Source organism: Branchiostoma belcheri, unplaced genomic scaffold (assembly GCF_001625305.1).
Source record: "Branchiostoma belcheri isolate BF01 breed outbred unplaced genomic scaffold, Haploidv18h27 scaffold100, whole genome shotgun sequence".
NCBI classification, from domain to species: domain Eukaryota; kingdom Metazoa; phylum Chordata; class Leptocardii; order Amphioxiformes; family Branchiostomatidae; genus Branchiostoma; species Branchiostoma belcheri.
In genome coordinates, this window is record NW_017802381.1 from 997526 (window position 1) to 1010234 (window position 12709).

Below are 12709 nucleotides of genomic sequence, written 5' to 3' on the forward strand. Positions count from 1 at the left end.
ATCTTCAGGTGGTAGACTGTCAATGTTCGTAGTGATAGCACTTATCCATGTGGCATCTCCTTGATCAACCGCCTGCATGGCCTGGGTGGTGGCACTCAGTACATCACCACTCACTTCTTCTGTGCAGGTAGCCATAAACCGCTCAGCATCTCCTGGACTTGGACGTGGTACTCTTGACAGCACATCTGCGTCTGCATTGGCTTTCCCAGGTCGGTACTTGATGCTGAAGTTATAGTCCGCCAACTCTGCCACCCATCGGTGACCTGTCGCATTCAACTTGGCCGTACTCAGAACGTAGGTGAGGGGGTTATTGTCGGTATACACTTCGAACGATGGTGCGTAGTACAGATAGTCCCGGAACTTTTCAGTGACAGCCCACTTCAAGGCGAGAAACTCGAGCTTCCCTGAATGGAGGTGGTAGTTCTTCTCCGCCTGAGTCAGGGTCCTCGATCCATAGGCTATTACCCGCAGCTTCCCTTCACTTTGCTGGTACAATACAGCACCGAGACCCTGAGCTGATGCATCAGTGTGCAGTACAAAGGGTCGCTCGAAATCTGGGTATGCCATCACTGGTGGGCTAGTCAGCTGTTCCGTGAGTTGGCAGAGTATTCTCTGGTGTTCTTCTGTCCACTTGATTGGTTGTTTTGGGGCATGATTTGACAGCAAATCATACAGGGGCTTGGCAATCTGACTGAAGTTCTTAATGTATGTCCGGTAGTACCCAAGGAATCCCAGCAGCTTCCGCACATCCCCTCTTATCACCAATCCACTAATATATATCTTGAACTACAAAGCAAGTGGAACCAGATGTAGAATAATGCTTTTCTAATACTGATACACTGTGACTGTATATATATATATATAATGCAACTTCACTACTTCACACATATTTGCGCTACCCGAGCTCTATGGTGCCCAAACTAGACATACTTTTCCTGATGTCACCATGGTTACATGGGTATATATTTACATGCAGGTGTGAATGTCCATCTGGTTATTATGGTGAGGAATGTGAGCAGGTGGACCCCTGTGCTGACCACCCCTGTGAGAACAGTGGGACGTGCTCGCTGCTCACCAGTCCAGACAGTCTCCTACTGTACTCCTGTCTGTGTCCACCACAGGTAACCTTCATCAGCTGACACCTCAAACCTAGTTTAAATCTCTCTGAAGTGTTATGATATTAACAGCTAGCTGAAGGTTTCTACACTGTGGCTGGTTTATTGGAAAGGTCTCGGCACCTGGCTGAATCATGACTGTCATGTTCCTGACACTGTACATGATGGGACTGATTAGGCCACACCAATTTTATTTGTTGTTTCTCAGATTTTTTCAGAAAAAATCTGAAGTGACAGGGTGAAAAAAAAAAAAAACAGGCCAAGGCACCCCATGATGGCCAGAAATGTTGTGATATTAGCCATGAAGTCAACATACCAGGCTGGTTTTTTTTTTTTTTTTTTTTTGCAAATCAGAAAGAAATGGACAGGTGAATCCGAGAAACAACAAATTGAATTGGTGTGGCCTTATTAAGAAAAAAATTGATTTTATTACTATTTGTTAACATATGTTATTAATTGATTATCATCATATCTTTTGTTATCAATGGATGACAATTGTTTTATCAATTGTTATCAATCTGAGGCCAAGGGGAGTCCCAACCTTACAATGTAGGTGTTAAGAAAAATAGTGTTGAATTTTGCAGAGAACTGGAACATCAGCTGTGAGCACTGAATGACTTAATGTCCATATTATGACTTTATGACACCATAGTACACAATTTGGTACAAAGAAACAGGTACATGTATTTAATCGCATGCGATTTGCAGAGATTCCCACAGCCACTTTCATTGTCCTAGGGGAGGAAAGTCGCAGGCTGCGAGTTTCTTCACCTAAGAGCGATGGCGTGCGGACTACACTATTTGTGCGAATATCGTCGATCTTACGCTGGGCCACGCACATGTAAATATTTCGTGTGATCGAATATCATCAACCTTACGCTGGGCCGTTACACGTTCTTAGGTAACCCTATACAGTCATGCAAATATCGTGGGCTAATCTCCAAGCAGATTCGGTGGGGCAATTGCAAGGGGACTTTATGTTGGCCACCTGTATCCATTGACCACCTGTATCCAACATTCGGCCCACGTGAGAACATTGAGTTAAACTGTATCAATTTGCAATCTTTTCTATAATAAGCTGATGTATATGTACAAATCTAGTATCGCTGATGGAGTGCAAGTGAACATAACATCCGATTCGGTAAATGTCTGTCGAAGTTCCGGCCCGACTGGTAGGTACAGAGCCGTGCGCGACCCCGGGTAAGTCTGAAATGTGTGGGATGTGTGCAAGGCCCAGCGAAAGGTCGATGATTTCACATGAAATACTAGTACATGTAGTTACATGTGCACGGCCCAGTGTAAGGTCAACGATATTTGCACAAATAGTGTAGTTCGCATGCCCTCGCTCTTAGGTGAAGAAACTTGCAGCCTGCGACTTTCATCCCCTAGGATGACGAAACTCACTGTGCGAATGTCTACAAATCGCGTACGATTACATAGCTCAAAGAAAATGTGTGTGACAATCTGTACCTTTTCAGTACTTTGGAGTCCATTGTGAGTTAAGAGATGCCTGTACTGGTGAACCCTGTGGGAATGGAACCTGTGTGAGTCTCAATAACAGCACCAGGCAGCCCGAGTACCAGTGTCACTGTGTGCCAGGATATACAGGTACACTACCAGGGCCAGGACCTACATGTACATGTACATCACTTTATGTCATACCTGGGCTGCGATAACATTCGATACAGGTGTTCCGGCCCGTGTGATAACTAGTGGACGGCCCAGGGGTTCTGAATGCATATGGCCCGGGGCTTCCAAATGTTCCAGAGAATGATTTGAATGCATTTCGCCCTAACTGCGTGCAACGCTTTCGAAAAGTCGAATGCAAAATTCAGACGTTGGAATTGATGTTGTTGCACTTTTGGTTTAGGGACACCAAATTTTTTCTCATTTCGCATCGAAAGGCGTGTTTTCATGGGTGGGTATGAGATAAATAAAATACAACACGGTGTATTCCGCATCACCCTTGGTCCCAGCCCTCCCGCGGATTGGATCTCCCTCCGGCCTTCGGGCGATCCGACGCGCGGTCGGGCTGGTACCTCGGGCGATATGGAATACCCTGTGTTGTATTCTATATCATATGTACAATATGTAGCATTGTAGGACTGGATTTTTCTGACGTACAATGACTTGTTTGTTACATTTGCCAAGATGGTTAATAATATTTTTGGTAGACTAAGTGCTAACAGACTCTTCGTGCTACACAACTCAAGAAGCTATGAATGGATTGTACTAAAATTTGGTACATGTGTGTACTAGTTATTGTTTACTTCTGTGAAGGTAACGTTAATATTTCATCTATACCTGTTGCATATGGAGTGAAATATGATAACTGCATGGCCACCTGATTATTTTATTGTATTCACAGGAGACAATTGTAACATCAGTGTCTGTGATGATAACAGATGCCTACATGATGGACGCTGCCTGCTGAATGACGATGGCCAGGCCACATGTTTATGTACACATATGTACACAGGAAACAACTGTTCCCAAGGTACATGTACAATCATCAGTTGGAACTTGAATATGAAATGGCTAGGCCACACTGATTTAGTTTTATGGATGACATCATGTGTTCATTGATTTTTGCCTGTTCTGAAGCCTGGGTGCCATCCTCCGTAATCCATTGTGGCTACCAACAGTAGTTCTCCGTAATCCATTGTGGCTACCAACAGTAGGGAGCTGGTAGTTACTATGGAGGATGGCACCCAGGCTGCCGAGGCTCCACAGAACTATACTGTGCACCAGTGCCGACTCAATAATGCAGCAAAATCCAGCATGTGCCAGTTTGTTGTAAAAGAAGTCATGTACATGTACAACGGCTAATTAATAACAATACCAGCTTTGCATTCCTGTGATTTAGTAGCATTTTTTTGGCTCGACTTTTTTTATTCACCCACTTTAGTTTTGGGATGGATCTTCAGAGGATGTCATCCATAAATATTTCCTGTATATCAGTGTGGCCTTAGTTCAGTCCAGGTGAAATCTTGAGGACTGGCTTCCTTGAGATCAACACAGAAGCCAGTGTGGGAAGTGAAAAACAGGTCAATACTTTGATTTGTGTTCATGGGAAGTGTGCATGTGCAATACATGTACAATGTATACATACTACATACGTGTATATTTAGTGGCACCATTTTAGCTGTTGCCAGATTAGGCTTCCTTGTGCACTGTACCTACATGTAGTTGTTCCTCCCATATAAAACAATGACATGACAATGATGAACAGTTTCTTATATTCTGACCTACAATGTATGTTACTGTTGGATGTGTTTCAGACCTTTCCTTCTCCCTTGCACAGTTCCACGGACAAAGTTACCTGCAATACCCCCAGCACCTGCCAGCTGTGTAAGTCTACAGTGTCAGGACATCCAGACAGACTCACTGCATTTCACAGCTGCTTTATTCTATATAAATAGCAAAGTTCTTTTTAGCACAACCATTTCTTTTTCAAGCCGACGTTTCGATGACCTTCTGTCATCTTCATCAGGGCAATCAGGGAATGTATATTCAAGGCAATTGCCCTGATGAAGATGACAGAAGGTCATCGAAATGTCGGCTTGGAAAATAAATGGTTGTGATAAAAAGAACTTTGCTATTCAGTCGTTTACCAACCTGATGAAATTATTTACGGATTTATTTTATATAGTTTTTAGTAACTCAGATTATCATGAAAGTTCATCTGTGTTGGTAGTAATCATAGTAAAAACATTGGACTTAATTCCAACACACAGTTTACAAAGAGATCAAATTTTCAGCGACCACTGTCGCCTTCATCAGGATAATTAATGACCAATATTCACTTCACAACGTGATCTCGCGAGAGTTACGATTTACAAACACGTGACCTTAATCACACAAGACTTTACTGATATGTGACGTAAGCAATTGATCAAAAGTGCCAGGGAGTTTATATCGTTTTGATCGATTGCTTGCGTCACATATCAGTAATTAAAAGTCTTGTGTAATTACAGTACCGTTCGCGTTATAGTTAACCGGGTACCCCGTTACTAACGAGTTAGATTTTCGTTAGTATTTGGTTAGATTTTCGTCAGTATTTGGTTAGATTTTCGTCAGAAGATCGTTAGAAAATCCTCAGAAATTATTTCTAACGCGTTACCGTTTGCGTTAATGTGATAGGGTCGGATTTCATGTTTGTTTTGGATCAATAATAATAACAACAATAATATAACTATAATTATAGTGTCTAAGCCTCATTGGATTATGTAAGACAACCAAAATCTATTTCTGACATTGTATTGAGTACTCAGTACTGAGTACTCAATACAATTGAGTACTCAGATCCTCAGTACTGAGATCACGCCGCCTCCGATGGTACGGGCACGTTAAAAGAGCATGTGGCTGCATCAATACCATCGCGGACTTGCAGTTGCCAGGCAACAGAGGCCGTGGCAGGCCGAGAAAAACTTGGTTAGAGTGCATGCGGAAGGATATAAAGGAGTGTGGTCTGTCTAGCACAGACCCACAGGACAGAGCTAGCTGGAGACGAGGTGTGCAGAACAGCCGACTGCTGCCCACCCCTGGGACAGGGAAACCGGCAGCAGTAAAATCTAAACCAGGATAGTGAGTGAGTGAGTGAGTATATATGCCATATACCAGTACCACTCAATGCAGTTTCTTGTCACTGCCTCAATACAGATCCAGTTTACAGACTAGACTTGCCCTGGTGGTGAGGACAACACAGGAGAACTGTCTGCTGGTCTGGTTGGGAGACCCACAGGTTCGGTCTACCTATAACTTAGCATATATTACACCTATAATACAACTGTATATGCCACATAAGATAAATAAAGTATGAATTACATGTAATTGTGTAGATGTATTGAGTCATGAACATTCATGTAACTCACGACAAGATGATGATGATGATGTATTGCAAGGAGCTGTTATCATGCTCAAGGCTAATGTGTACAATATATAATGGATGTACATTGTACTAATATGAATTGTACATATAACTGTAACAGTTACATTTGCCAAATGTTACAGTTTAATGTAATGTTAGTACGTGTGCAAATATACATTTTATGCATTGATTGTGTAGTGTGTACTTATTAGGCCACACCAATTTAATTTGTTGGTTCTCGGATTCGTCTCTTCATTTTTTTTTATTTGCAAAAAAAAAAAAAAGATTCTGAATCAACTAAAACTGCTCATGTTTTGCCCCCAAAAGGAGGAAAGTCCTTTTCTTCCTGGCTGTTACAGGTTTGCACTTTATCAATGCAGTGGTTTGATTTAAAGTTCAAAATTCATTGTTTACATAGTAACCCAGCCTTTTGTGTTGACTTCATCGTAGCATTTAGTGCTATTAACTGCGCATGCTATATTAGGATTCCTAGACCTGTTTTTTTTGCCCTGTCGCTTCATATTTATTCTGAAAAAAATCTGAGAACCAACAAATTAAATTGGTTGTGGTCTTAGATACATGTGTACACTAAAAGTCAGGTTTGTATCATATGCAGGGTTTGGGAGACTTCCTGTCTTTAGGGATCTACCAGAGTCAGTTGGAGTTCAGGTTTGGCAATCAATTTCCTGTTTTCTGGTCCTACATATACAATATATGGCCCTTTCATTCAATTGTTATTCGATTTGTGTCTGAATTTGAAATCTGCAATAAAGACTAAAATTTGAATTGGCTGCTACAGCATACAGGGTATAACTGTTAATTAATAACTGTCTCAGCCCCGAGGACAGACAACACTTAGTAGTTTTAGTACTAGTATAATGATACTAAAATATTGATTTCATGATATTCTCGGCAGGTTCAATCTAGGGAGTGGTATTACAGAGATTACAGCACCCACCACCATCAGCATCAACAATGGACAGTTTTGGAAAGTTCTGCTGGACAGGTTTGTAACATGCATCCACAAGGTGATGTACATGTAGGTCTACTGTGCCAGTATTGTTGTAAATTATTCTAAACACTGCATGTGTAAATTATATTATATACAGCACCACGGTACTTTGTTTCACCTATTATAAGGTCTCGGACCGGAGTTTCCCTCCGTATTTCGAGCAATTTGACACCCTCAGCCCGACGGGCTGTCATTTCTGTACTAAACGCGGGTCGGAATTTTCACTCTTTTGGTGGAAAGGGGTGCCGTGCCGCTTATCAATACACTTGATTGATATTTTCTGCGCCCAATTTATTTAGGGGTAAATGAGGCACATCAAAGTACATTTTGAAAAAAGGGGTCATTTTTTTCGTCATTTTTAACCATGGCTGCATGGAAAAAACGAATTTTCCCAGGGTAACGGCTTAGTACTCGAAGAAGCTCAGAACCTAATGTTTCCAAAATTTGAATTTAATTAAAATCGATGCGATAAGTTTATCGCTATCTTCGATGGCCCGAACACACCCAGAACGCATATAGAACGTACCATCCCGGCGGTCAGGCGAAAAGGCCACATAACCATCCGCGCGGACGAATACCAGGAAGTCTTAGCTGGACCACCAACATTACGCCACCTATAAAGGCTACAACTAACAGGCTTTTCAGAAAATACAAAGATATGTACACAGATATTACGATTTCAGGGATATCGCGGCCAAAACATACCATACAAAGTCACGTTTCCGGCGATTTACTGCGCACTTACTTAGACTCTGGTCAGAATTAAACTCCGACCCGGAACCATAATTCAGGATTTCTTGATTGGGTGGCAGGAATACAGAATAGGTTTAATTTAATTACTGTACCAGCTTGCTTGTCCTTGTTTTGACACAGATCAATTTGGGCATGCTGATCATCAGCTTATCACCCACCCAACACACTAACCACAAGGCTAAAAGGTCTGGACCAGTTGGACTGGTCAGTTGGTGGTGTTTGAACCCCACTGTTACACTATTCCCCCTTTTCTTGTTTAGATTTGCAGTCAAATTTCTGAGTTCAATATCCCTGTTTTACTCACAGGCCTAATTAAGGTAGTATAGTCTGCTGGCTCCCGGGATTCAAACCCACGCCGACCCGGGGCCGCCAGCTTACAAACCCAACACTCTATCCTAAAGGCCAAGTAATAGGTTTGGACCAGTTAGATTGGCCAGTTGGTGGCGCTTGAACCCCACTTTTACAAAACCGGAAGTTCTGCTGCAGTACCAAGGTCATCCACCAGGAGGTCCATATTTGACCTTGACCTTTGTCTTTCCAAGACTTACCAGCATACCAAATATCATCGCAATCCATAAAGGCGTTCTGAAGTTATGCTGACCACAAAGTTGCCGAAACACAGACAGACAGACACACACAGACACACAGACAGACACGCCGAAAACAATACCTCCATTTTTCATGGAGGTAAAAATCAGAATCAACTGCAAAATGCTCATATTTTGCCCTGAACAGTTGACAACAGTCCTTTTCTTCATTGTACATTTTGTAGTTGTTACATAATATTCCATCTTTCAATGCAATTGGTATCATTAAAAGTTCAAAATTCATCATTTAAATTTTGAACCAGCCTGGTGTGTTCGCTTCATGGCTCCTATTGTACCATTTTGGGCCTGTTTTTATTACCTCCATGAAAAAAGGAGGTATTGTTTTTGGCATGTCTGTCTGTGTGTGTGTGTGTGTGTGTCTGTCTGTCTGTCTGGGTGTGTGTTTGTGTTTCATATATCATGTTAATGCAGAGGTCATTTGCATAATTAAAGGTGCCCTAAGCGATATCTGGCCGATAGTAGGCTGGGAGCATTCAATTTCAAAAGTCTGTCTTTTTGTCACATTTTCACGTAGTATGTTGAATCAACCCTATCCTATCCCATACCGATAGTCACGGAGCAAAAATTCGATGCCGCTTTGCCGTACAAACGCCGTGAAAAACTACGTGCCTCCCGCCGCCGGCAGTGGTGTCGGCCATTTTTTAAATTTCCAAACGCTCGCAAACACTTCCGACTTCGTCCGACCAGAGCCGAGGACGAGTCACGTGGTTTACCGCGACCTTTCCGAACGCGCCGAATCAGTCGAACCGCAGGTCACCGTAGAACGCGTTATTCTCTAAGATACGGCATTTGCCGAGTCACGATTTGACCCAGTTGCAAGGGTGTAAGCCACTGCCTATATTGTAACAAAAATACCTCAGACCTACATAATGTTTATACTTTAACATATCTGCAGGATTTGCCGTGTACAACCATGTAGATATTTTGTGCATTGCAAAATGACAGCGAGCGCTACGGCCTTCGAAACATTAGCAATTTTTGGTCAGTTTATTTGTGCTTGTCTTTTTGGCTGTTCGACTGGATCCCATTAGTTAATACCACAGTGTGATAGCCCACTTCTTCGCCCTTACATTGATACCAAAGACCCCCGGTAAATTTTAGGACAAACGGGTTTGCCCCCCAAAAAACTATGACGATGCGCACATCGCGGTGGTCAAATTTTAGCCCAGTTTTAAGCTAATGACACACACCATCCTGAGTTTCCGCTACATTTTGAAACATTTCACGAATGTTATAGAATTCGTTTCTTGGTATGAGAAACTGTATGAATGTGGCTACCACATGCAATATAATAAGTGATATGATAACATTCAAGTATATACAAAAAGAGGAATTTAACACAAGGTTCTGACCATTCAAAAATCGTAAAATTTGAAGTCAATCGGTTTCGAACTCCTGCGTTCGATCCGTGGAACCAAGGCAGCGCGTTCCATTTTTCGCGGAAGTTCCAGAAAATTGCCGACAGGAAACGGTTGGATTCCGTGATTTCAGCCTTACTTACTCTAGGCTAGAGTAACTAAGGGTATGATCGTGCTGCTCGGTTTTGCGCAGTTTTAAAACACGCATAATATGAATTTAGCACGTAAATGTGCTAAACAGTGTTAGTAAATGTCAGTAACATAAATATTTCAGCATTCTTAAAAATTCCATATTTTGAGCACTGAAACTGCTTAGGGCACCTTTAAGAAGAAATTTACATTTACATATCAAGCCCATATTTCATGGAGGTATGAGGTCTCGGAACTATTGTCTTTTATTTATTATTGATGAACATTATATGTACACAAAAGCAAACAACAACCTTGTATGAGTTAGTAACAGCTAAAAACCAAACACATATTGCTAATTTAGTAGTAATTTACAAAATCCAAAAGCATGTAGGTCCTCATTGAAATGATGGGAACAATGTTACACAGTAGCATTGCATACTGTACAGTCATGTAGATGTAGTACTTATACCAGACTATAGATAGTACTGACAGTAACAGTTTTCAAAGCTCCAGACTTGTCTTAATTTGAGAAATCCATTTCTTTGTCTATATCTCATGGATTGCATACAAAACTTTTACTCACATACATTCGTCATTAGGCCAAATTTTACTTTATACAGTCCTGACTCACTAGATCATTGTACTGCTAAAATTGAGTGCTATGATTTCATTACAATCATATTACAGTACTTTGTGCATTTACTCTGATGAAGGAAAGTTGTTTTGGTCAAATTTAATGACGCTACTTTACTTCTAATTGAAAGTGAACTTTAGTTTGCCTGCTTATGTTTCTACTTGTATCACAAAGCCCTTTATAAGTTGCGCCCTCCCTTGTGAGCACCCGAGCTGCTTTTATCTCATTTCTTTTTGTTCCTGGCTTGCATGTTGCTGCAAACATGCAGCAAATGCTGTGGAAAACCTGTCACGGATGTGGAAAACCTGTCACCTGTCAGCAAATTCAGGCACTCTTATCTGTCTACCATTTGATGTTATGCGGCGCATCCCGCGTCCCCATCGAGTGCAAACATTTTCCTCTTATTAAAACTAACAATGTCCCCTTCTCAAAGACGTTTTACTCTGTGGATGTATACTTTAACAAAGATAGCGTACCACTTCTTTTTGGCTACTGATAGAGTTTTTCGCTGCCGAAAACTCGACCATAACGTTGGGCGGCAAAACCGACATTCTGGCGGGCGGACTTTGACGGACGTGTTCGAAATAGAACATGCCGGGGGATTATTTTGATGTGTTTGATCAGGAATGGTCCATTACCTTAGCTACAAACTGGCCATGCCAACTTGGGATGGATGGCATGAGGATGGACACTTGACATTTACAGTATCCTCCTGCCAGAGATGTTACATGATGTATATGATTGTACATGATGTGCATATAGGCATATGGGTCTGACATCCTGGATAGGTGGTTGTGGCCTATACGCTTGTCCAATACGGTTGTTGCCTACACCCATCGTTTGGTGTCTCGATGGTCGGAGGCAGGGTTGATGAGCAAGGGCTCCTAATGCGTGTCACTGGATAGGGATAATCATCGAAGAACAGCTTGTGCCTGAGTGTTGTACAACAGAAGGGACTGTACTTGAATTTCTTGTTCATCTCCCTACTGACTGTAGTCATCATACTCATTAGGTCTTGGGATTTTCCATATTCCTTCAACACTTCTGCCAGAACATTGACAAAGTGAGCCCCATCCTCCCCCCTGTATGCCACATACCCCGGCACTGTGGCTAGAGCTAGAAAGAAATCAGCCTCTGTGGATAGGTATGCCAGAATGGGTGAGGGTGATGCATCAGTATGAGCTCCTCCTTTTTCTGAAGTTTGGTCCTTATCCCCCTGACATGCACTGATAAAGAACAGCTTGGGTTTACCCATAAGAGTAGGGCATTGCTTTCCTTTAAAGAGGGAAAGAATATCAAGAAGTTCAGCACTAAAGCCATCAGTGGCAAACACCTTGCCCTGTGTGCCATGGGTCATAATGCAGCAAATGAAGAAGTCTTCTTCCTTATGGTCTCTGTTGGCCTCGTCTCGGAGGACGTTCAGCATGGTGGACAGATTAAGGTTCTGGTGGGCTTTCACATCAATTTTGACTGGTAGGCTTTGGAAAGCTTCTTTCAGTTGTTCTAGAGTGGGAAACATTCATGGTTTTATTATACACTGTAGTTCACACATACACTTTTACCTGTATATACATTTTGAAATTTGTCAATTGCATGTTGCAAGTGGAAATTTAAGTTTACGCCCTGCTGTTAGATAGCAACATTCATGTATTCTCTTGTACATGTACTTACGGGGGTCTCTTTCAGCACCAGTCCTTTCACTCCTCACTGATGTTGTGAATTGGGTGTTGCTAATAATCAGGGCACAGCCATTTTTCTCAGGCTGGAGTCTTTCATTCATGAAAAACAAAATGGACATGATGATGTGAGATAGCACTTGCATGACCATAACTTATCATTAGTGGTCAGGAATTGTTGGCTGACTTATGGATGTATCATGTCACTTTAAGTCCTTAGGCCACACCAATTTAATTTCTTGGTTAACAGATTTTTCTGGAAAAATAATGGAGCGGGCGGGCGGGCGAAAAAAAATAAAAATAAAAACAGTACTAGGCATCCTATTATGGCCCAAAATGGTACGATAGGAGCCATGAAGTCAACACACCAGGCTGGTTCAAAATTTAAACAGTGAATTTTGAACTTTTAATGATACTACTGCATTGAAAGATGGAATGACTGTAACAAGTAGTAAGAAAAGGACTGTTTTCAACTGTTCAGGGCAAAATATGAGCATTTTGCAGTTGATTCTGAATTTTTATTTTATTGCAAATCAGAAAAAAAATGAAAG

The 12709-nt window shown here is 41.7% G+C and overlaps 2 protein-coding genes across 3 annotated transcripts in view; one reads left to right on the plus strand and one right to left on the minus strand.

The window, feature by feature from the left end:
- The window catches only part of LOC109473286 (fibropellin-1-like), a 41982-nt gene that overhangs the window by 19648 nt on the left and 9625 nt on the right, over positions 1 to 12709 (plus strand). The window contains exons 14-20 of the mRNA XM_019773164.1: positions 977 to 1121; positions 2594 to 2723; positions 3484 to 3612; positions 4397 to 4466; positions 5778 to 5859; positions 6602 to 6654; positions 6902 to 6991. Coding sequence (XP_019628723.1) covers positions 977 to 1121; positions 2594 to 2723; positions 3484 to 3612; positions 4397 to 4466; positions 5778 to 5859; positions 6602 to 6654; positions 6902 to 6991 — 699 coding nt within the window. The remainder of the gene's footprint in view (positions 1 to 976; positions 1122 to 2593; positions 2724 to 3483; positions 3613 to 4396; positions 4467 to 5777; positions 5860 to 6601; positions 6655 to 6901; positions 6992 to 12709) is intronic.
- Positions 9822 to 12709, minus strand: part of LOC109473442 (caspase-8-like) — a 10157-nt gene continuing 7269 nt past the window's right edge. For both annotated transcript variants that reach the window (XM_019773313.1, XM_019773305.1), the window contains exons 5-6: positions 12154 to 12251; positions 9822 to 11985 (exon numbers count right to left, since the gene is read on the minus strand). In XM_019773313.1, coding sequence (XP_019628872.1) covers positions 11282 to 11985; positions 12154 to 12251 — 802 coding nt within the window. In that variant the 3' untranslated portion in view covers positions 9822 to 11281. The remainder of the gene's footprint in view (positions 11986 to 12153; positions 12252 to 12709) is intronic.